The sequence below is a fragment of the Mesoplodon densirostris genome, chromosome 6 (assembly GCF_025265405.1).
Source record: "Mesoplodon densirostris isolate mMesDen1 chromosome 6, mMesDen1 primary haplotype, whole genome shotgun sequence".
In the NCBI taxonomy this organism is placed as follows: domain Eukaryota; kingdom Metazoa; phylum Chordata; class Mammalia; order Artiodactyla; family Ziphiidae; genus Mesoplodon; species Mesoplodon densirostris.
The window spans coordinates 109,653,524-109,679,176 of record NC_082666.1 but is presented as its reverse complement, the minus strand read 5'-3'; the positions used below and the strand labels follow the sequence as shown (position 1 = coordinate 109,679,176).

General features: G+C 40.5%; 1 protein-coding gene and 1 long non-coding RNA gene across 2 annotated transcripts in view; one reads left to right on the top strand and one right to left on the bottom strand.

Moving 5' to 3' along the window:
• The first annotated feature begins 66 nt into the window (after positions 1 to 66).
• Positions 67 to 15,608, top strand: LOC132492041 (uncharacterized). The gene is made up of 3 exons (XR_009532781.1): positions 67 to 428; positions 13,886 to 13,969; positions 15,145 to 15,608. It is a non-coding gene; the product is annotated as an uncharacterized LOC132492041 (long non-coding RNA).
• Positions 15,609 to 20,397: 4,789 nt separating this feature from the next.
• Positions 20,398 to 25,653, bottom strand: part of LOC132491682 (putative spermatogenesis-associated protein 31C1) — a 62,159-nt gene continuing 56,903 nt past the window's right edge. The window contains exons 2-5 of the mRNA XM_060100516.1: positions 24,379 to 24,436; positions 23,963 to 24,023; positions 21,863 to 23,734; positions 20,398 to 20,452 (exon numbers count right to left, since the gene is read on the bottom strand). Coding sequence (XP_059956499.1) covers positions 20,398 to 20,452; positions 21,863 to 23,007 — 1,200 coding nt within the window. The 5' untranslated portion in view covers positions 23,008 to 23,734; positions 23,963 to 24,023; positions 24,379 to 24,436. The remainder of the gene's footprint in view (positions 20,453 to 21,862; positions 23,735 to 23,962; positions 24,024 to 24,378; positions 24,437 to 25,653) is intronic.

Sequence of the window (25,653 nt, the reverse complement as noted above, 5' to 3'; positions counted from 1 at the left end):
CTGCTGACAAAGGGACTTGCTTTCTCTCTAAACCATGTGACTTTGTTGGTGCCCAGGGCAGGATGCTCCAAAATATGCCTCAGTGGAATATTACTTTGAATTAAAGTTACTGAAGAAATGACTGATGCAAGAGAGACACACTGACCTTCCTCTCTGTCTCCATGAAAGCAGGAAATTAATATCTCATGTGAATGGTGCCCTCCCTGTACCAGGAGGTAGAAAGACATCATTAGCACCAGAGATAGGGAATGCAGGGTCAAGAAGGCTGTATAAACCTTGTTACTTCTTTAACTCAAGAAGGTTGGCAGGGACATTTCTTCCTCCTCAACAGCTGACAAGACAACCAGGAGGCTGGCTAAACCCTGCTTCCCACCACAAGACGGCTGCAGCTGAGAGATCCTAGGACACATGACAAAGGCCAGCAGAAGGTAAAATTTCTTATCTCCTCAACTTCCCAGGCCTGTAAGGTCTGGTGGGTGGGAAAGTGCTTAAGAGTCTCCTTTTCTCTATCTCTAAATTTAGATTAGCAGAAGAAAATACTTATGGAGCAAGATCCTTGTGACATAGAAAATCTGGTTTTTGGAAATGAGTAATCTCATCTCAGTTTTTCTTAATCCTTTCCTCCCAGAGATAGTAACTGTTTTTCTTTGTCTCTGTCTCCTGAGTCATGTTTCATAAGAAGAAAGAACCATAGGGCAGAGTACAGGCATAGGCCCTATAAGTCTGCTGTTGGAGACAGCCTCACAGACTGGTGAGTTAACAGTTCTCTCCAGTCCAGTGCCTATTAAGACAAACTTTGCTGTCAGTCCTCTAGATAAAAACTGGATGAGATTTTTCCTTCTGTATTTTTCTATGTCCTGAGAGTTTGGCTTTTTGTCCAGTGAGAATATTCTCTCTGGTCTCCACCATCTGGATGGTGTATTTACTGGGGTGCATCTGGTAACCAGTTGAATTGACTGGGGTTCTGAGACGCAAAGTCATAAACAGCACACTCTAGTCTTGTCATGCCAGCTGTCAGAGGAGTTTGTCCTAAGGGGACCCAGTCCATAAGGGGCCTTTGTTGTTTCAACCTTCATTACCTTGTAAGTGTTGGAAAAGTCCCATTCCAGCAGCATATGCCTGATGTCACAGATTAGTAGGTTTGGGATCAGAGGGGCCTCAAATTCCCAGGAGAGACCAGGGACACAGTTTGCATTATACCACCCTTACTGCCTGTGCAATGAAGGCCTTTGCTTTCTTAGATTATCCTTGGAAATGAATTTTCACATTATAGGGGCTATACCATCCGTGCCCTCTCCATCTGAAAGTATGCTTATTTCATCCATGGTAAGGATTTATTCTAAGCCAGAAAAGTTACCTCTGGGTCGTTCCATAAAAAGCCTTACTGATTTGAGTCACTATTTGAAATTAATGAAAGGTCTTACTCCTCAATGGCCAGATGATGGCTCCTTTAAATATGCTGTATTTAAAAGATTACCTTTTTGAGAGCTCTCATCATAAACAGCTGTCATATTGGTATTTATGGAAGGATCAAATTGAAAGGAAAAATAATGTATAACAGCTAGCCTTAGGGAATCGTTATTAAGATGAAATAACAGAAATTAGACTTAAAGATCCAACGTGAATTCCCCTTTTTAAGAAAAATTTTAAAAATTGCCCCATCTCCTCAGCAATTCCTTAGGCCCTCCTACAAATAATTAGGAAAAGATCAGTTGGAAGCCAATATTCAAGAGCTAATGGAAACAATTATCTTTGTCTTCCAAATCTCTACAAAACCAGAAATGCAACTTAGGAACAAGTCAAGGCCCATTTATCTTCACCAACCCTGAAACCTATTCCTCTCAAATTCTTGTAGATATTATAAAAGTTGAGGATAATTGGAGCAAAATTGTCCTGTACTTAAGAAGAAAAAGTTTTTAAAATAATAATTACCCTGAGACTTATGATAATAGAAAAATACACTCCAAAACTCACAGAAGAAAATTTACATTTTTTTCTCTGTCCCTTAACGTTATAAATCTTACCATGTCTTTGAAATGTAAACACAGCCACATTGCCTGAGACTGAGCCCAGATTATCTCAATTGTTAGAACCTGAAACTAAAATTTAAAGAAAAAAAAGGAAAGAGGTTTTTTTTTAAACAAAAACCACCAAAAAAAACCCTCTCTTGCTCAAACTCTAAATCACAGTCTCCTTAAAATTGTTTATCAAGGGCAAGTACACTTAAAGGGCAAGAAGACTTAAAAGTCTTCTCCATAACTAATAAAAGACTGTAGCTATCTGAGTGAGTAAACTTAATTTATTCCAACAAGCAATCTAAAAATTCTCAAAAATATAACAAAAACGAATACAAATATTTTTCAAATTCACATGATCTTAGATAATTTTTGGTAAGCAAAATCTAGTTCAGGTTTAATGGTTTAATTAATACAGACATATCTTAAGAGTTATCAGCATTAAGTATAATAGCTTTATGCTATGTAGTTTTACTAAAAGTCAAATAAGCTCATGTTATCTCTTTTACAAAATTTCTCAGAAAACAGTAAGAATAATAATAATTTAAGATGATGGCTAACACTACTTTAACATCTTATGAAATTGTCATGAGTAATCTGAGTGATTGTTAAGAACAAATTAATTAAATAGACATAAGAATTCTTTTAGGTAAACTTTTTTTTAGCAATAATTGTTTTTGCTATGTCAACTTAAATAGTTTTCTAAATGTCTTTGATAAATTGTACCCTTAGAGTTTTGCTAAGTTAAATTAAATGAATTGAATGTCTAGATCATTTCCAACTAAGACAAAATACTGAAATATTAATTGCTGCACGAGTCTAAGTTTACCTACTTTTGACCTCTTATTACACACTAAATATGTTTGGTTCTATTAGTAAACATGTCTTGTGCTTCATTAAAAGCTTGTACTATGGGGCTTCCCTGGTGGCACAGTGGTTGAGAATCTGCCTGCCAATGCAGGGGACACGGGTTCGAGCCCTGGTCTGGGAAGATCCCACATGCCGCAGAGCAACTGGGTCTGTGAGCCTCAATTACTGAGCCTGCGCGTCTGGAGCCTGTGCTCTGCAACAAGAGAGGCCGTGATAGTGAGAGGCCCGTGCACTGAGATGAGGAGTGGCCCCCGCTTGCCACAACTAGAGAAAGCCCTCACACAGAAACAAAGACCCAACACAGCCATAAATAAATAAATAAATAAATTTAAAAAAAAAAAGCTTGTACTATGAAGTCGAATATGTTTCTAGAAATTATGAAATGTATTTATAAGTTTGCCAAGCCACAAAATACTTACACAGTTAATAATTTTTAACTTTATCTTTACAAAAAAATTAAAGCTTCAAAGGATTAAGAATTGTAAATAATATATGTGGTTAAAGCTACTAGGAATTATAAGGAAATTAGAATATGTTTTGGGGTAAGAAAAAGTGTAAGCTATGGAGATGTTTTTGTTCATGTAAAAACTTTGTTAAGTGATTTTTGTCCTAAAGCTGGTAACTTCTAAATGGGAAAGAGAACAAGGGACAAATCAAAATGGGCAGAGAAAGTTGTAAGAGGTTTGTTAAAAAGGAATCTTTAGAAAGGAATTTTATGTGTAGTCAGGTCTAAGATTGGAATGAATTTAATAAAGTGATTGAGTTTTAATATCCAAAGTAAGCTGGTAGAAAATTAAAATTTGTTTTTTCTCTCTTTTTGCAAAATTTTCTTAATTATTGGTCTGCTCTTAATGAGAAATTGTAAACAAAGACTTTTTTTTACATTTAATGTAATCTGTCTAGCAAAACAAATATTGTACATTTTGTCTTGATGAGTCTGATAATTTTGAAGAAAAACTGAGTGCTTTCAACATTAAAAGAGCTAAGTCTTTTTACACTATTTAACTATCTGTATTTACAGGTGAATCTTTGTCACTTTGATTAAATTGATAACTAAATATTAATTCACAGTGACATATGATCATATTTGACAAAGTGTTTTAAAACATTTTTATTTTTGAAAAAGTAGATTTTCCCCCAAGTCAAATTCAAAATGAAGTCTTATTGACCTGGAAATAATGTTCAGGTTTTCCAGAGGCCCCTTGGAACACCCTCAAAGATTTGTTTTATCTTATTAGAAAAGAGAGCTATGAAACTCATTAGGCTTATTTGGTATGTTACTTACATGGGAAGCATTGTTAAATAAATGATCATAAACTCTAGGTTATATCATAAGGGTGAATGTTATTAATATAAATGTTCTAGAAAGTATATGAAATTCCTAAAATTGGATATGTCCTAGTATAATGTTATCAGTCATAATTCTAGTTATTATCTTAAATGTTTTGTGTCACAGAGATAAATTTTCTTGTCAATTCCATTAGAATGAATCAAATTTTTAGTAATGGATATTTGTCTTTTATTACTTAGACAATGGTTTTACTCAGATGCTTTTACAAAAGCTTCCTGAAAATGTGTTTCATGTTCAGAGAAATTCATGGAAAAGGATCTAACAAGTATTCTGGAACACAAGTTTCTGATGAATTTCAAATCATTACACTGAACTGAGTAAGAATTTACAAAACCCTAATGGAGAAATTGACGGTTTCATAAAACTTCTAACAAAAGATCAAACAAAACAAGAATTAATTACATGGGACTAAATAAACTGAAGAAGATGGTTATAATATTTTATGATTTTAAAAATAAATTTATTTAGTTTATTTATTTTTGGCTGCATTGGGTCTTTGTTGCTGTGTGTGGGCTTTCTCTAGTTGCAGCGAATGGCAGCTACTCTTCGTTGTGGTGCGTGGGCTTCTCATTGCTGTGGCTTCTCTTGTTGTAGAGCATGGGCTCTAGGTGCATGGGCTTCAGTAGTTGTGGCTCATGGGCTTTAGTAGTTGTGGCTCATGGACTCTAGAATACAGGCTCAGTAGTTGTGGCACGTGGGCTTAGTTGCTCTGCGGCATGTGGGATCTTCCTGGACCAGGGTTTGAACCCATGTCCCTTGCACTGGCAGGCAGATTCTTAAACACTGTGCCACCAGGAAAGCCCCATTTTATGATTTTTTTTTCGTGGTACGCGGGCCTCTCACTGTTGTGGCCTCTCCCGTTGTGGAGCACAGGCTCCGGATGCGCAGGCTCAGCGGCCATGGTTCACAAGCCCAGCCGCTCCACGGTATGTGGGATCCTCCCAGACCGGGGCACGAACCCGGGTCCCCTGCATCACAGGCAGACTCTCAACCACTGCACCACCAGGGAAGCCCTATGATTTTTACATTTGAAACATTGCTGTGTTTTTTTTTTTAAGTTTTGTTTCTCCAAATGTCGGAAAATTTGTTTTTCTCTCTTAAGCTTAGAGCAGTTTGGTAAATTATACCCTAGTAAGCAAAATTGAATCATTTGTCTTTTTCTCCCTACCCGATTCCTCCAGAATTCAGAAGCTTTCAGTGAACATTTTTATTTTCTTGGCAATATAGTTATTTGCATAATTTCAATAAGAATCTGTTCTCCTTATAATAGCACATAATTGCAAACATTGATTATATTACTAAAGTTCTGCCTAGAATGTCATAGTTGAGAGAGATATACATAAACTTAGGTTTGACCAAACAGCTTTAAGAAACTAAGGTTGACTTCATGGAGCCAATAAAGCCCCTTGGGAAAATAGTGTGGTACCTTGCTTAGAGTTCCCAGCAGCCTTACTAGCTGAGTAAGGAAGGTCACTTCCTGGCAAATGCAAGAACCTCAGAATATCTGGGGGACATTGAGGAGAAGAATTCACCCAAATCTATAGATGTCAAATGATTGGCTTGGCTTCTTAGCCTCAAGGGACTATTAAAAGTTTAATCTGGCGATTCCTTATAAAAAGTTCCAGCAAAGCAGATTGAAAAGAGCCTATATGGGAGATTTCCCTCTAACCCTGGAGATATTCTGCAGAGATAGTGGTTGACCAGAGGTAAAACCTGAAGTCCTTCATGAATTTCAATCAAAATTGAACTTTAAGAAGCCAGAACTCCTCACAGTGACATTCAGGAGAGAGGGTAGAGAGAAAGATGGCAGAGTAGAAGGACGTGAGCTCACCTCCTCTCAGGAAACCACCCAAATCACAATGAACTGCGGAACAACCATCAACAAAAAAGACTTGAACATACAAAAAAGACATTCTACATCCAAAGACAAAGAAGAAGCTACAACTAGATGGTAGGAGGGGTGCTTTTGTGATATAATCAAATCTCATACCTGCTGGGTGGGTGACCCAGAAAGTGGAAAATAATCATCATATCACAGAGGTTTTCCCACAGGAGTGAGAGTTCTGAGACCCACGTGAGGCTCCTCAGCCTGGGGACATGGCAATGAGAGGAGGAGATCCCAGAGCATTTGATCTTGAAGGCCAGTGGGACTTGAGGGCAGGAGCTCCACAGGATTGGGGGAAAGAGACTCCACTTTTGGAGGGTGCACACAAGGTTTCATGTGTACTGGGACTCAGGGCAAAGCAGTAACTCCATAAAAGCTTGGGCCAGACCTACCTGAGGGTCTTGGAGGGTCTCCTGGGGAGGAAGAAGTTGGCTGTGGCTCACTGTGGGGGCAAGAACACTGGTGGCAGAGGACCCAGGGAATATTTTTTGGTGTGAGCTTTCCTGGAGGTCACCATTTGGGCACTGAGACCTGGCCCCACCCAATAGCCTGCAGTCTCCAGTTCTGGGATGCCTCAGGGCAAACAACCAACAGGGTGGGAACACAGACCCTCCCATGAGCAGACAGGCTGCCTAAATTTATTCTGATCGCACAGCCGCCTCTAAACACCACTTGACACAGCCCTGCCCACCAGAGGGAGAAAACCCAGCTCCACTCACCAGTGGGCAGGCACCAGTCCCTACCACCAGGAAGACTGCACAAGCTCCTGGACCAACCTCACCCATCAGGGGGCAGGCACCAGAAGTGAGAGGAGCCAAGATCCTGCAGCCTGAGGAAAGGAGGCTACAAACACAAAAGGCAGAGAAATGTGTTCCAGATGAAGGAACATCATCAAACTCTGGAAGAACACCTAAGTGAAGTGGAGATGATAGGCAATCTTCCTGAAAAAGAATTCAGAGTAATGATAGTAAAGATGATACAAGTAACTGGAAAAAGAATGGAGGCACAGACCAAGAACATAGATGAAAGTTTAAACAAAGAGCTAGAAGTTTTAAAAAACAGAGATAAACAATAACTGAAATGAAAAATACTCTACAAGTAATCAATAGCAGAATAAATGAGGCAGAAGAATAAATAAGTGAGCTGGTAGACAGATTGGTGAAAATCACTGCTTTGGAACCGAATAAAGAAAAAACATGAAAACAAATGAGGACAGTCTAAGAGACCTCTGGGACAACATTAAATGTGCCAACATTCACATTATAGGGGTCCCAGAAGGAGAAGAGAGAGACAGAGGGGCTGAAAAAATATTTGAAGAGATAATAGCCAAAAACTTCCCTAACATGGAAAAGGAACAGTCACTCAAGTCCAGGAAGCACAGAGAGTGAAATACAGGGCAAACCCAAAGAGGAACATGCCAACACACATGAATGAAATGGACAAAAATTAAAGACAAAGAAAACATTAAAAGCAACAAGAGAAAAACAACAAATAACATACAAGGAAACCCCAGTAAGCTTATCAGCTGATTTTTTCAGCAGAAACTCTGCAGGCCAGAAGGGAGTGGCCCAATATATTTACAGTGATGAAAGGCAAAAACCTACGACCAAAAATACTCTACCCAGCAAGGCTCTTATTCAGACCTGACAGAGAAATCAAAAGCTTTATAGACAAACAAAAGCTAAGAGAATTCAGCACCATCAAACCAGCTTTACAACAAATGCTAAAGGAACTTCTCTAGATGAAAAAGAAAATGCCACAACTAGAAAAGAAGAAAATTATGAATGGGAAAGCTCACCATTAAAGGCAAACATACAGTAAAGGTAGGAAATCATCCACTCACAAATATGATATCAAAACAAGCAATCATGAGAAGAGGAGAGTACAAATGCAGGATATTGGAAATGCATTTGAAATTAAGAGACCAGCAACTTAAAGCAACTTTTCATATATATATATATATATATATATAATATATATATATATATATATATATATATATATATATATATACACTCTGCTATATCAAAACCTCATGGGAAATGCAAACCAGAAATCGACAATAGATACACAAAGAAAAAGCAACCCAAATGCAACACTAAAGATGGTCATCAAACCACAAGGGAAGAGAACAAAAGAGGAAGGGAAGAAAAAAGAGCTACAAAAACAAACCCAAAACAATGAACAAAATGACAGTAAGAACATACATATTGATAATTACATTAAAAGTAAAGAGACTAAATGCTCCAACCAAAAGACATAGACTGGCTGAACAGATACAAAAGCAAGAACCATATATATGCTGCCTACTAGAAACTCACTTTAGATCTAGACACCCACACAGACTGAAAGTGAGAGGGTAAAAGAAAGGTATTCCATACAAATGGAAATCAAAGGAAAGCCAGCGTAGCAATAGTCATATCAGACAAAATAGACTCTAAAATAAAGACTGTAACAAGGACCAAGAAGGACCAAGACACTGCATAATGATCAAGGAATCAATCCAAGAAGAAGATTCAACAATTGTAAATATATATTCACCCAACATAGGAACGCCTCAATATATAAGGCAAATGCTAATAGCCATAAAAGGAGAAATTGACAGTAACACAATAGTATTGGGGGATGTTAACACCCCACTTTCATCAATGCACAGATCATCCAGACAAAATCAATATGAAAACACAGGCCTTGAATGATACATTAGACCAGAAGGACTTAATTGATACTTAGAGAGCATTCCATCTGAAAGCAACAGAATACACATTCTCCTCAAGTGCACACGAAACATTCTCCAGGATAGATCACACGCTGCGCCACAAAGTGAGCCTTGGTAAATTTAAGAAAATTGAAATCATATGAAGCACCTATTCCAAAAACAATGCTATGAGATTAGAAATCAACTACAAGAAAAAAAACTGTAAAAAACACAAATACATGGAGGCTAAACAATATGCTATAAGCAACCAATGTATCACTGAAGAAATCAAAGCAAAAATTAAAAAATACCTACGAATGAAAACAAAAACATGAAGATCCAAAACCTATGGGATGCAGCAGAAGCATTTCTAAGAGGGAAGTTTATAGTGATAAAATCTTACCTCAGGAAACAAGAAAAATCTCAAATAAACAGCCTAACGTTATACGTAAAGCAACTAGAGAAAGGAGAACAAACAAAACCCAAATCAAGTAGAAGGAAAGAAATCATATAGATCAGAGCAGAAATAAATGAGAGACAAAGAAAACAGTAGGAAAGATCAATGAAACTAGAAGCTGGTTCTTTGAAAAGATAAACAAAATTGATAAACCATTAGCCAGCATCATCAAGAAAAAAATGGGGAGAGCTCAAAGCGATAAAATTAGAAATACAAAAGAAGTTACAATGGACACCACAGAAATACAAAGCTCAAAAGAGACTACTATCAGAAACTATATGCCTGTAAAATGCACAACCTAGAAGAAATGGACAAATTCTTAGAAAGGTACAACCTTCGAAGACTGAACCAGGAAGAAATAGAAAATATGAACAGACAAATCACAAGTCCTGAAATTGAAACTGTGATGAAGAAACTCCAACAGGGCATCCCTGGTGGCGCAGTTGTTAAGAAACCACCTGCCAAGGCAGGGGACACGGGTTCGAACCCTGGTCCAGGAAGATCCCACATGTCACAGAGCAACTAAGCCCGTGGGTCACAACTACTAAGCCTGCTCTCTAGAGCCCACGAACCACAGCTGCTGAGCCTGCATGCCACAACTACTGAAGCTCACGTGCCTAGATCCCATGCTCTGCGACAAGAGAAGTCACCGCAATGAGTAGCCCATGCACCACAATGAAGAGTAGCCCCTGCTTGCCACAACTAAAAAAAGAAAGCCTACATACAACAACAAACACCCAATGCAGCCCAAAATAAAATAAATAAATAAATTTACTTTTTAAATTTATTAAAATTTATTTTAAAAAAAGAAGCTCCCAACAAACAAAAGTCCAAGATCAGATGGCTTCACAGGTGAATTCTATCAAGCATTTAGAGAACACTAAACACCTGTTCTTCTGAAACTATTCCATAAAATTTCAGAAGAAGAAACATTCCCAAACTCATCCTATGAGGCCATAATCACCCTGATACCAAAACCAAACAAAGGTACTACAAAAAAAGAAAAAATAAGTCAATATCACTGATGAACATAGACTCAAAAATCATTTACAAAATACTAGCAAAGTGAATCCAACAACGCATTAAAAGGCTCAGACACCATGATCAAGTGGGATTTATCCCAAGGATGCAAGGATTTTTCAATCTCCACATATCAATCAGTGTGATACACCACATCAATGAATTCAGTAAAGTCACAGAATACAAAATTAATACACAGAAATCTCTTTCATTCCTATACACCAAAAACAAAAGATCAGAAAGAGAAATTATGGAAGGAATCCCATTTACCATCACATCAAAGAGAATAAATACCTATAAATAAATCTACCTAAGGAGACAAAAGACCTGTACTCTGAAAACTCTAAGATGCTGATGAAAGAAATCGAAAGTGACACAAACAGATGGAGAGATATACCATGTGCTTGGATTGGAAGAATCAATACTGTCAAAATGACTATACTACTTAAGGCAATCTACAGATTCAATGCAATCCCTATTAAATTACCAGTGGAATTTTTTTTTTTAGATTTTTTTCATGTGGACCATTTTTAAAGTCTTTATTGAATTTGTTACAATATTGCTTCTGTTTTATGTTTTGGTTTTTGTTTTTTTGTGTGTGTTTTTTTGGTTGCATGGCATGTGGGATCCCAACTCCCTGACCAGGGATCGAACCTGCATCCTCCTCATTGGAAGGTGAAGTCCCAACCACCAGACCGCCAGGAAAGCCCCCACCAATGGCATTTTTCACAGAACTAGAACAGAAAATTTTAAAATGTGTATAGAAACACAAACCCCCAAATAGCCAAAGCATACTATGAAAGCAAAATGGAGCTGGAGGAATCAGGCTCACTGTCTTCAGACTATATTACAAAGCTACAGTAATCAGTATGGTACTTGCACAAAAACAGAAATATAGATCAATGGAACACAATAGAAAGCCCAGAAATAAACCCACACAACTATGGTCAATTAATCTATGACAAAGGAGGCAGGAATATACAATGGAGAAAAGACAGTCTCTTCCATAAGTGGTGCTGGGAAAACTGGACAGCTACATGTAAAAAAATGAAATTAGAACAATTTTCTAACATCACAGACAAAAATAAACTCAAAATGCATTAAAGACCTAAATGTAAGACTGGATATTATAAAACGCTTAGAGGAAAATCCAGGCAGAACACTCTTTCACAGCAGCAATATCTTTTTGGATCCACCTCCTAGAGGAAAGAAAACAAAAACTAAAATAAACAAATGGGACCTAATCAAACTTAAAAGCTTTTGCACAGCAAAGGAAACCATAAACAAAACAAAAAGACAACCTACAGAATGGGAGAAAATATTTGCAAATGATGAGACTGACAATGGAATAATCTCCAAAGTATACAAATAGCTCATGCAGCTCAATATCAAAAAAGCAAACAACCCAATCAAAAAATGGACAGGGGCCTCCCTGGTGGCGCAAGGGGCCTCCCTGGTGGCGCAAGTGGTTGAGAGTCCGCCTGCCGATGCAGGGGATACGGGTTCGTGCCCCGGTCTGGGAGGATCCCATATGCCGCGGAGCGGCTGGGCCCGTGAGCCATGGCCGCTGAGCCAGCGCGTCCGGAGCCTGCGCATCCGGAGCCTGTGCTCCGCAACGGGGGAGGCCACAACAGTGAGAGGCCCGCATACCGCAAAAAAAAAAAAAAAAAAAAAAAGGACAGAAGATCTAAATAGACATTTCTCCAAAGAAGACATACTGATGGGCAAAAAGCACATGAAAATCTGCTCAACATCGCTAATTATTAGAGAAATGCAAATCAAAACTACAATGAGGTATCACCTCACACCAGTCAGAGTAACCGTCATCAAAAAGTCTACAAACTGTAGACTACAAAAATGTTGGAGAGGGTGTGGAGAAAAGGAGTCCTCCTGCACTGTTGGTGGGAATGTAAATTGGTTCAACCACTATGGAGATTATTATGGGATTCCTTAAAAAACTAAAAATAGAAGTACCATATGATCCAGCAATCCTACTCTTAGGCATGTATCTGGAGAAAATTATACTTCCAAAAGATACATGCACCCCAGTGTTCGGTGCAGCACTATTCACAATAACCAGGATATGAAAGCAATTTAAATGTCCATCGACAGGTGAATGGATAAAGAAGATGTGGTACATATATACAATGGAATATTACTCAGCCATAAAAATGAATGAAATAATGCCATTTGCAGTAACATGAATTGACGTAGAGATTATCATACTAAGTGAAGTAATTCAGAGAAAGACAAGTATCATATGATATCACTTATCTGTGGAATCTGAAAACATGATACAAATGAACTTAATTACAAAAGAGAAACAAACCCACAGACTTAAAAAACAAACTTATGGTTACTAAAGGGAAAAGGTATGGGGAGGGATAAATTAGGAGTTTGGATTCACATATACACACTACTATATATAAAATAGATAATCAACAAGACCCTACTGTATAGCAAAGGGAACTCTACTCACTATTCTGTAATAACCTATATGGCAAAAGAATCTGAAAAAGAATGGATATATGTATATGTATAACTGAATCATTTTGCTGTACACCTGAAACTAATTCAACATTGTAAATCAACTATACTTCAATATAAAATAAAAATTAAATTAAAAAAAGAGATTAACAAAAGAAGTGTCTTCCAATGCAAGGATCAGATCAAAGAACATGAATGGAATATTCCTACTGGGACGATTAGGAGGATAACACATCCTTGGTAGGTGCAGAGCCTGTTCACTTATCCTCTGACTTTCCTTGTTCCCTTTCTCCACTACATCCTATTAAGCAGATAAAAACTTTGAGAAAGCTGCCTCTTCCTTCACCAATGCCAAGAAGGACAAACTCAAAGAGCCATTTTCTGTCTGTCTTCCTCTGATGTTGCTTCTTCATGTTTGAGCTATTGGGAGGAGAGAGAGGCAATAAATTCTCTTAATAAAAGCAAAAAATAAAAATAAAAAATAAGCCTATATGGTCAGTCACAATCCTTGCTATACTTATATAAATAAGACCAAGTTTATTGAATCTAGACTTATTTTGCAAAGAAATTTGTCTTAATTTGGCTATCTTTGATAGAAATGAGGGTGATTTTAGAGAGAAAAATTATCTTTCGATAGAAACCAAAATACGTATTGTGGATATTAGATTCTAGTGCTATTAATTTTCCTTGAAGTTTTGTTAATTACCTGAAAACTGGACTGTGTCCTGAATTTTTCTAGTTTCCTCCACTACCTGACTACAACTCTCCAAACTAGTGTTTCCAAATTTTCTCCCACCCTTTTAACTTGGAATCATTGAAACTAAAACTGCCTTTTTTTCTGAAGTCCTGCATACTGAAGGTAGATATCTTAATATAAACTTCAGAGAAATCTCCACAGCAGCTCATGTTTAGACAGTCTTCTTCATTCCTGTTGCTATATGGACCACTCAGAAAGTTTACCTGAACATCTGATGGACATTCAAACTACAAAAGATGCTTTAACCCTGACATTTAGAGATCTTCTCAACTGTCTACCCTCAGAACTCAAAAACTGGTATGAAATTTGCCTCCATTATTAACCATTGTTTTTTTGTCTCCATAGCAATGCCTCTTATTCAATACCTGATTGCTTGTACAGTCAGCTTAACTTCTACTTGGAAATACTGCTTTGGAAGAGAAAATTAAGGTAAAATGATCATATGGATGGACTCTAATCCAAGATGACTTGTATCTTTATAAGGGGGGAATACTAGAACACAGACATGCACAGACTGAGGGGCAACCATGTGAGGACACAGCGAGAAGGTAGCCATCAAAGGAGAGAGACCTCAAAGAAACTAAACTTGATACTTTGATCTTGGACTTCTAGCCTCTAGAGCTATGAGAAAATATATTTTTGTTGTTTAAGCCACCTAGTAGCCAGTGTGGTATTTTGTTATGGCAGCCCTAGCAAACAAATACCATCACTATTAGGGAAAAAAAAATCATGTGCTTTGTTATTCCAGTAGAATGATTTTAACACTGATTACTTCTTACCTTGAGATTATAAAAGACAGTGATAAACATTACTGTAGAGTATATATGAGTTGTGTCCTATGAAACAAAGGTAGTTAACAAACACCTCTCAGCTGTAGATGATGCCCTGTGTTCATCTGATCAGCAAGAGGACATGAGTGGAAGGGAGAACCTTTTCTGCTTCAGACAAGCAACTTCCTGGGTTACCCTGAGTACGACAAAGAGGGCCATTGCTTGGGGACCAGGTCTCCAAGCAGTCACAACAGGCCTCAGGAACCCACAAGAAAATTGTGAAGGAAGAATATTACTAGCCAGGCCCATATGAATCTTTTCCTCCGATCACTGCTCTTTTGTGAAAAGTTCTTCCAAATACACATTTTTGTCCCAAAATATCATGTTGGATGCTCGCTACTAGGAGCAAATTTTTCTAGCATCTCTGTTGGATGAATTTTCACACTTGCAAAATCACTCAGAAAAGAGTTCATCCTCCCAACACCTCCCCTGCACCAGTGTCCCCCTAAACAGCATCTGACCACAATATGAAGGAACTTACCTCCCAGGTAAACAGGTGCTTGAATGTGATTTAATTATCTCTGCATCCTCTCCCTGGTCTCCCTGTGAAATCTAGTCACCTCTTTGCATTAAAGCATTTCTGTGGGAAGCCCTGTAAGGTGCTGGCTATTCTCAATTCTGTCCTGCTGGTTTCTCTGAAGTGCCTAGAAGCTGTCCTCTCCACACACAAACTGTTCTGACAAACTTCATTTGAATGATTTGGATTTTAATTCTCAATTTGCTTCTGTTCCTAAGACTTAAGGCTTTTTTTTTTTTTTTTTTTTACCAATTCAGAAAAAAGCATCATTAAAAAAGAGACAAGGTTGGGCTTCCCTGGTGGCGCAGTGGTTGAGAGTCTGCCTGCCGATGCAGGGGACACGGGTTCGTGCCCCGGTCCGGGAAGATCCCACATGCTGTGGAGCGGCTGGACCCGTGAGCCATGACCGCTGAGCCGGCGTGTCCGGAGCCTGTGCTCTGCAACGGGAGAGGCCACAACAGTGAGAGGCCTGCATACCAAAAAAAAAAAAAAAAAAGACAAGGCTACTCGCAGATCTAACATGCTAAGCTTTAACTTAGTACGTTCTTAGGACTGATGTTTTCCAAGGAACAAACTTTCTTGTTTTCTGTGCAATAATAAAGGTTTGTTATAAAAGTTAAGTACAAAAAGTGAGAAAAAATAAAAATAGTGGTATCTTCACAGTTGAGTTCTTAACATATTTTCTGATATATGTAAAAAGAGAAAAATTGGCAAAATGAGTACCAACATTTTAAAAAATAATAATTAAGCCTAAATCCCTGGATTTACCAATTTTATAAAATAAGAAAGTAACATTTTATAAAATACAATTTTATGAAATATGATTTTATAAAATTTGTTTAGCTAAGTAACAAATGGTTTGCCCACAAAACAGATTTAGCAGGTGGAGTCCAGGGGGCACATTCTACAAAATAAATTTATTGACACTGTAAATGGTTACTAGCATAAAATTGTGGTGGGAATAAAAAGGGCAGTGACCTTCGTCCTGAAGTTTAGGAGTGATCCCTGAATTGAGAGATATCTGAGTTGAAGTGGTCACTGGAAACAAATGGTAGAGACAAATCACAGAGAGCACACTGTATCAATTCCAGCTTCTGGACTCAGAGAAGGAAGGAAGAGCTTCAGATTTCATTGCAGAGAATGAGGCTGAGAAACTTTAAAATCAGATGCTTTTTCCCAGATCCAGGGGGCCAGCTAATGCACAAAAATGCTTAAAGCCACATAGGTATGCCACCTTTATTTCCTAGAGAAGATGTTAGCATTTTCAAAATCCTCATCTACCGTGCCTGGCATGCATTATTTTATAGCTTTCTGGAAGTTTCATCAGCACCACTTGTATATTTGTAGTACGATGTGTCTGTGGAGAGTAGGGAATGCAGGTCCGGGTTGGGGGCAACGGACTCTTCTAGCTACCACAGTGAGTGGTGCCCCTGCAAACCTGAGTAAGGAAGACAACTTGCCTTTGGGTGGGTAGTGTTACAATCTGCATGTCTAGGGGCACAAATGTAAAGACCGACCCTGTTCTGGGAATGATTATGATTCTGACTGACCTCAAAGGGGTAATGATGAACCCCCTGGATCATCAGGATCTGGATGTTCCCTACTTTTTCCATGGTGTGATCATGACAGAAAGTGTGGCTATAGATATCTGGGAACGTTTCCAGAAATGTCCTCCTGTAGGAGTTAATTATAAAGTAAATGTGCATAAAAGAGAAAATAATATTGAAACCTATCAAGGGGAGTAGATCTTAAGGGTTAATATTGTAGATGGACTACTTTGGAAAAAATCTTTTTCCCTTGGAGTATTAAGAAGTCATCGCATAATTGCCATCTCTCCACATTTTGTTCTAGAGTGCCTGGTTTCTTGATATCAGTGTGAGACCTGTTTTAAATAAAAACCTATTTGTAAAAATCCAGATCTGTAATATGTTCTAAATATCATTATAGTGTCTTTTAACTATAGATTAAAAATCACTTCATTTTCAACAAAATATTTCGATGTAAACATCAAATGTTTTGAAAACAAAGGGGATCTGTTTTTGTTGTTTTCTCTTTTATCTAATTTTTGTATCCATTTTGTCTGGGCATATTAAATGGTAAAAATATTTATAAGATTTGCACTAGGTGAATCTTCTTAAAAAGAAAATACGGAAGGCCACAGAGTCTGGGAATATTAATATCTTTTTAATAGATTGATCCCCCTTGATTTCTTATTCTGGAGTAAAGGTACAAGTTTTTCCATGAAAATTAGACACACAAATCATCTGACACAATGTATGACAGATGGACAATGGTTGATGGGAATTTTGCTTTAATGCACATTGTTCATTGTAATTTTGCCCAGCTTAATGAACTGTGAATTAATAATGAGGAGCAACACATTCAACGTATTATAGTAATAAAGTGCTTTTATGGACATTTTTCATGTTTCCAGACTTTCTTGGCCACCCTGAACAATTTTAACTCAAAGGATTAAAAAATAATCACTTATTTAACTGTGTTAAAATAGTCAACTTTGAAAAGGATATTTTCCTGTATGAACTTTTTCCTAATTGATTCCATTTTGTTCTGATCAGTAAACTTACCTGAGTAAGCTGCACTATTTAAAAAAAGGGATCTGATAGAGTATTAGATGACATACATGACCATAGTCCATTGTTTTCTGATTCAATGACATAAAGGAGTAAAGGGAAAAATTAATAATTATACATTTTTTAATTAGGAGAATAGAAAAACTAAATTTCTTGTAGAAATAAGCCCAAAGAGTCCTCGTGTCAGCCCCGTTCCTCTTAAAAGACCGTGACGCTGTAATACCAATGGATAATCTGGGAGACAACCAGCTGTCATTAAGATAGATTTTACCAAGGCAAGGGCAATAGGTTGCTTATTAGCAGTGAGAAATCAGTAGTCTTTTAGAAGTGTACCCTTTGGAAAGCGTGAGATATATAATAAATGAAAGCCTTTCATTATTCATTGTTATAAGCCAAATGTAGATTAAATGTACACTACCTTCAATTCAGATATTAAGATATCCTTCCCTCAGTAATTTTATGAGGTAACATGTAGAATGTCAAGCATAGGCTAAGTCATATATTTTATAATCTTTCAAAAATTTTTTAAGCAATGTGTTAACCCTATAATGAATATAAAGTGGATCCTAACTGCATGTCTTAGAAAATGTGCATTTCATAGAATTATTTAAGAATGAATCCTTAATAGCCCATCATTTTAAGTATGTTAGCTGAACGTTATGATTGTGTAATATCATTTTAGGGCATTACCACATTTTAAGAAATAAAATAATATTCAGAAGCATAATTTTGCCAGAATGTAAAATTTAAAACCAGAAATTTGACTTGTGAAAAATCCTCACATGATTATTGGCCTGTTCAAAAATAAAGCAAACCCCACAAACCTGATGCAAGCTATTATGTGCAAAATAATGTGCTAGTTACACAGCCCTCTGGGAAGTGAATGTGAGTCCGGATGCTTCTTTCTTGGTTTATTTCATTCCTAGAGTACCTTTGTTGCAGGTTTTTCTTATGTTCCCAAAGGAAACAAGTAAGCCATCTCAAGTTTAAGTTCTGTCCTCAATAAAGTAAAAAATGTGCCAGATACCATTTGACTGGATGATAACTAAAACTGGACAAATATTTTCTCTCACTGGAGACTGACAGTGTTTTAGTTGTGCTTAAAATTTGTGATTCTCCTAAAAAAAGGGTACAAATGAAAACTTATGGTTACCAGGAGATAAGGGGGGAAGGATAAATTGGGAGATTGGGATTGACATATACACACGACTATATACAAAATAGATAATAATAACCTACTGTATAGCACGGGGAGCTCTACTCAATACTCTGTAATGGCCTCTATGGGAAAAGAATCTTTAAAAAAAGTGGACATATGTATATGTATAACTGGCTCCCTTTGCTGTACACCTGAAACTAACACAAATTTGTAACTCAACTATACTCCAATAAAAATCTTTTAAAATAAAAAAATAGAGTACTACATGCATTTCTAAGAAATAAACATTATTTTCTTTATTCTTCTAAAATAAATAAAAATAAAATAATGTAATATGTGATTTTCAAGCTAATGAACACCTAAGAAAGAAATTTGAAAATCTACATTTGGAATGTATAATTCTTTTTTTCAGGGGCAGTGACATTCCAAACGAACAAAACTTCTCAAACATGTCCCCATTTAGAGTAATGCTGACAGTGAGTGTCTGGTGGATCTCAGAGGGGCACAACTGATAATATATTTATCATGCTGCCAGTTTGCTAAGTGGTTTCATATTCACTAAGAAAGGCTTGTCAATGGATACTGAAGAATAGATGTGAGGTCTCTGTGAGGTCTTTGTGCCAAGTCTCTGTGTGTTGTCTCTGGGTGAGATCTCTGTGTGAAGTCTCTGTATGAGGTCCCTTTGGAAGGTAGCTCTGGGAAATCTGTTAAATCTGTGCTAGGTTTCTGTCTGAGGGTCTGTGAAGCAACATGAGGTCCCTGTGTGAGGTCTCAGTATGTGATCTCTGAGAAAGGTGTTTGTGTGAGAAGTCTCTCTTGAGAGGTGTGTCTGTGAAGTCTTTGTGTATTGTCTCTGGGTCTCTCCATTTCTTTTTTTCTTTTGGTCTCTCAATTTCTTGTCTTACTGTACCTGATGGAAGACGGAGCAGCAAGAGAAAGGCAAAGGGACTTGATTCTTTCTGTTTTCTTGCTGTTCCATCAGCATCACCTGTCTGTGGCACTCTCCCAGCAGGAGCCAGCGGGGTCCAAGTCCAGCTTCCCCATATTCCCAGAACTCACTTCTGGGTGCCCCTGCGAGCACCCAGCAGCAGCCAGGCTCAGGTCCCAGCCCTGTCAACTCTTTCCTCTGGGTACCGACCCCTCCCACAAGTCCTGGCTCCACTCTCACTGCTCTGCCCATTCTGGAGGCTGCCTTGGGAATTGGGGCCCAGAGGTAGGGCCTGGCTCCAGGGAGAAACCAGGGGTGTGAGCAGTCCTGTGCTCACTCTGCCCCCTCCACCCCAGGTCACAGCATTTCCACGTGTTGAGGGGCCTGACAGGGATGGGGGATGGGGTCCATTTCTGTTGTCATCTGGATCAGGGGCATCAGCTGGAACAGAAATCTCCACAATGAGAAACACACCACCTGGAGCTGTGTCCACCATGCGCCCTGCACATGGCAGAAAGCACCAAATCACTCTAGAGAAATTCTTCCTCTTCTCCCTGCTCTTCCACATGGATGGGGGTCAGGAGACAAGAAAAGCTGTGCTAGAAGCAGATCAGTGGAACACCCCTGGATTGCACCCTGCCCCATCCATTTTGCCAGGTCACCTCCACACCACCACAAATCCTGTCTGATTGCTTCTTCACCTGCCAGGCTCTGGGGTGATCAAGGACTGGGAGACAGGCAAGGCTTACTACACAATCACAGGCCAGTCCCCACCTCTCCCCTGGAGCAGTCCTTGGGCCATGTGTTTATGTGAAGGTCACCAGACTAGGAGTCACATCCCAAGTTCCCTAGTCCTGGCTTTTACACCTATTGTTAAGTTATCCTTCCTAAAAGTCAAGAGGTGATGATGTGTAAGCTTATTAAATAGAGTATTAAGAGATTAACCTTCCCTGACTTGCTTTACTTCTATAAGTTTGACCTTCTGTTTTGACCTAAAGGTGGTTTCTCTAGGTCTGTGATCTTAGAGTTGGAATAGGGTAGAGACCCTGGGGTGGGGTCATGATGAGCTACTGGACCCTTAACTTTTCCTCCCCTTTAGGCCTTTAGATGGTGGTTGTATGTCAGGGGGCTGCTCTTTCAGAACTGCACATTTATGGGAATCTGGTACCACTTTGCCTCCCTCCTTCGATCCAGGGATTTTTCTACACCTACGTCCCACCCTAAGTTCACAGTGTTTGACCATCAGATAGTTACTACCCACAGTCACACCCCTATTCCATTCATCCAAAACTCCTTCTCTGGGGTTAACATAGAGTGGAAGGTAGGTGACCCATGAACATAGCCATTCATTTATATGGGGTTGCACTCAACACAGCCCTCAGCAGCCTCCCTGATACTCCCCCCACCTACACACACAGAGCTGGAAATGCCATCCTTGCTGCTGCTCTAAAGTCTAGGAAAAACAGAGGTGGGGGAGGGTGATGCTGTACATTTTATTATGCCTAAGCTGAAAGGGGTTCATAGGGCATATCTCAATCCCAGCCTTCATCAGAGAGAGAAGGAACTCTTAAGAGCAGATGTTGGATATTCCCTACCAAGAGATCCAGGGGCAAGATTTCTCCCGTTTCTGAACTCAGAGCCCATACTCTATTCCCCCCAAACTTCCATCCACTTGGCTCTGACACTTCCTGGAGCCTGAATTGCAATGTCCGGCCCTATCGTGTAAACCTATCCACTACAGTTGCATAAAGTTCAAAGTAGCATAGAAGAAGGAGAAAGACTGGTTGAACCAGATCCTTGGGTGTGGGCTTCATAGGTTTTTCCCATCTCATTGTTAGAGTAATTTTGGTTTGTGTAATGACAGTATCATAAGGTGCAATGAAGGGACACGAGACAAGGAGCAAGCTTGTGATGCTACTGTCTACTTCCCTCCATGCCCCTCCCTTCTAGAAGACAAAGTGCACAGCACAGACAGCAGCCATTACACTATGCTTTTATTAGAAAAAAGTATATGTATATATATATATATGTATTGGGGAACATTAAATATCTTGGATGTGCTAATGAGAAAATCATTTTCTCTACATGGACTGAATTTTTACTTGGAGACATGTTTTCCTACTAAAGGGAAGACTAAAGAAGGATTTTACTGTCGACCAGGCAAGACACCTCCCCAAAGATGACAATGCCTTGGACAGTAGTGTTGATGGCAGGCTGGGGCACCTGGAATCCTTGGCCCATACTGGCAGGTACTAACTGGAAACAAACTCTTCTTGGGGGGAAAGGATGGGAGGCACCTTAGGCCCAGCTGCTCATCGTCGAACCTTACACTTTTCAAACTATGTTGGTGTCTGACTTCCCTTTCCCTGATAGGACAACTCTGGCCCTTGGAGGTGGCTTTATGACTGCAGGCTGTAGAACCCATCATTCTCCCTTGCTCTGGGTAGGAGGTAAGCCTATGGCAGCCGAAACCCCCACATACTGGGACTTGGAACTCCAGTCTGTGTTCGTTTAACTTTGTGGCATGAAGTCCATGGTGAATCGCTCTTTTTTCTTCTACGATCTGTCCAACAGCTGTCATGCCTGCCCGACCCTCAGCAGTCTCACTCTTCAAGGTTGATCTGCTTTTGACGGATCCGTGACTCTGGGCAGTGGCTGATATGGGCTTTTTATTTTGCAGAGCATCTCGACCATTGACTTTTTTCTTGGGGAAAATCCACTTTAAAAATAGCCTCATCCTTTTTCTGAAGAGGCTTTCTGGAGGGCTATGTTTCTTCTCTGGCATGAGCTGGAGACATCTGCTCCCAAGAGAGTCTGTTATTCCCCTGACCTGGGCAGGGCGGCTCATACTTCCAGCTTGAGAGGTCCCTAATTCTTTAAACCTTGCTTCATGCTCTCCTGGTTTATGCCTCCTACAGTCCTCTCTTTTGTAAGTAGGGGCAATCATCTTGCTCTGGCTCTTCCATGAGTCTTGGAGTTTTGAAGTTTTGGGCTCCTGCTGCCCTAGGTGGCTCCTTTGGGCTTCCACAAGGCCACTTGGCTCCTGGGAAGCTAACCTGTCTCTGGTGGGGACTCTCTGGGGATGGCACTGAGGCACCTGAGAAGCCAAGTTGTCTGCAGCAAGGAACCTGTGTTTGGGAAAGTCCTGAAGCTGGTTGTCTGACTGTACCTTTACTTTGGAGTTAAACTCACTAGCAACCTCCATGTTAAGGCATGGCTCGCCTGGATGTTGGAAAACAGACAGTCTAGGTAGTAGAAAACTTCTACTGGCCCCTGGCACCTCTAAACTCCTCATATGTACATTTGTGGTTTGGGATTTTGTCAACACTTTGGTTTCCAGGATAACACTAGACTGTGGTTGAAGAGCAGGAGACTCCTTGGCCTCCACAGCCTCCCTGGCCTCTTCACCTCTCAAAGATTGGGATCCTAAGTTCACCTCCATCACTGTTACCCTATGGCAGGGGTCTCGTGAGGCCTGACCACCACTCTCCTCTCTTGGCTCATTCCTGACCGTTGCTGAAATTGGACCTGGCTCTAGGCTGTCCCTCTTGACCCATTCCACACTCTCACTCTTCCAGGTTCTGCCCACAAGGCTGAGTGTGAGGGACTGAGAAGGTGGCCTGCCCTCCTGTCCAGTCAGAGAAGCCTTTGAGGGCCCATGGTAGTCAATAGATGGAACCGCTCCCAGGGTACTCTGGATTTCCTTACACACAGTTGAGGGGACAAGGAGAGGCCTCTTCAGGGTAGGAACTGACTCTTCTCTTATCACCTTCTCTCCTGAATGAGCCCGAGGAGGTTTCTCCAGGAACTCAGCAAACTTGACTGTTGAGTGGGACCCAGACACACAGGTGGCTGAAGGGGAAGTGGCAAACTGCAGAACGGTGGAGGGTTGGCACTTTTTCGACTTAAAGAGATTTATGGGCTTGAGGACCTTGAGGGGTAGGGTCCACCTGTGCTTTACCCAAAACCTTTTAATATGTGCTTCCAGCACCTCTCGAGTGTCTGGATCAAGGAAGGAAACCCTACAGGAGGTGTTCACGCAGGGTTCCCAACCCTTCAAGCAGTATCTTCCACAGGCTCCAGCAGGCACGGCTTTGCACGTCTCACCAGGAGGGTCTTGACATGAGAGCTGATGAAAGTTGCCCTTGCCAGGAAGCCTCCCCAGGCAGCTGTAGGAGAGCAGATGGGGCCAGGATGGCCGGACAGGACAGGCAGGGGTGGGCACCTGCAGCCCAAGAACCCTCCTCTGCCCCCACACTGACTTCATAATGCTCCTGCTCTCCCTCACCCTAGGGCCTTAGCCACACCCTCCCATGGCTCCCCCTCCCAGGGCTGGGGTCACATTATAGGCTCTGGGAGGAAGGACGACCCAGGAGAGAAGGGGAAAGGTTCTTTACCTTTGCAGAAGTGAAACCAGGTCGTGAGTCCCCTCCAGTTCTTCCAGGCAATCTCTGCAAGCTGGAAATCAGGAGACTGGGTCATGGTGGTGAAGGCAGAGGCCTAAGAGTCTTTCAGGAGGCTGAGTGCAATGGCCCTTTAAGGGAAATCTTTGGAGGATTAGACTCTGGAGCCCAAGTATCAGTGTCCAAGGCCACATGTCCCTGACAGTGATGGTAAGTCTCACTTGAAAAGGGTTTGTCCTTTGCAAAGTGCTTCCACGTTCATTAGGCTCTGTTAATTAGGCTCAGGCTCTGTTTCCTGAGGAATAAGCTCTGCCCCTGGCATCCTCAGAGACCGTGAAGCTGGGCCCTCAGGATTAGGAGAGATGGAAGCTAACTCTCGGGTCGCGCAGGGCTGAATGGCAAAGGCTTACCTTTCAAAGATCCACTTTTCTTCCTACTCCTGCTCCTCCCCTTCAGCTTTACTTGATGCTGAGAGATAAGAAAAAGTGAGGGGCTAACACCCAACTCTCACTGTCCTCTATCTAGGCAAGCTGTGTTCATGAACAACATGACTTTCTACATTTAACTAAAACTCTGTGGGGTTTTTTCCCCTTTTACTTATTTTTAAAGTGGATAACAATATTTTCAGTTTTTCTTCTTTGAAGAGTGCAAAGAATTTTTTTTTTGGGGGGGGTATGCGGGCCTCTCACTGTTGTGGCCTCTCCCGTTGCGGAGCACAGGCTCTGGACGCACAGGCCCAGCGGCCATGGCTCACAGGCCCTGCCACTCCGTGGCACGTGGGATCATCCCGGACCGGGGCACGAACCTGCGTCCCCTGCATTGGCAGGGGGACTCTCAACCACTGCACCACCAGGGAAGCCCAAGAAGGATTTTTTAAGTTTTGATCACCATAGATTTCTTCTGTCACTGTTCCTCTGATCAAGAAACACACACATTCTCAGACCTAAATGCCCACGTGAGCTTTGTCAGATAGGATTCTGCTTCCCAAGGCCAGACCTCCACTCCAGCCTCTTCTCTCAGGCTCTCAGGGGCTCAGCCCCAACACAGAGGAAGGTCTCACTTGAGACACCCGCTGTGGGAAGGTGGCTGGTGAACCAGGGCTCAGGGGTCAGCCTTCCTGCAGAGATTGAACTCTTCGTAATCCAGTCCTTAACCATTAGTCACTGCATTTGGGACTTGCCCTGGAGCCCTCTACCATACCTGAACTCCTGGTCTAAGATCTTAGGCTAGAAATCCTCATGCCCACTCTAACCCCTCTCTGGCCTGGCTTTTCCCTAGAAGGATGATGTTCTATACTTTTCTGAGAGTTCCCATCTCAGGAGTCTCTCTACGTGGTTTAGAAAAGTGGAAATAAGAATAAGAAAAAAAGAGAGAATCTCTGCTGGGATTAAGCCAAAGGTTTCTTACCTTCCTGATGTTTCTATGTTTCCTAGGTGGTGCTAAGAATAGATTACTCTGGAAGCAGTGGAGTAACATTAGGAAGAGCCCCAGTCCACACAGGAACCCAAGGATGATATCAATCACCCAGGAAGTTGGGCTGGAGCTCAGCCAGATCGCAACAATGTCTTTCAAAGAAAAGAGATTCTCCATCTTCTGAACTGCATTGCTGCCCTCAGGCAACAGAGCACTGGGAGTTCACTTGATGGCAGAACCCCAGGCCTGCATCACAGAGCTGTGGCCTTGTC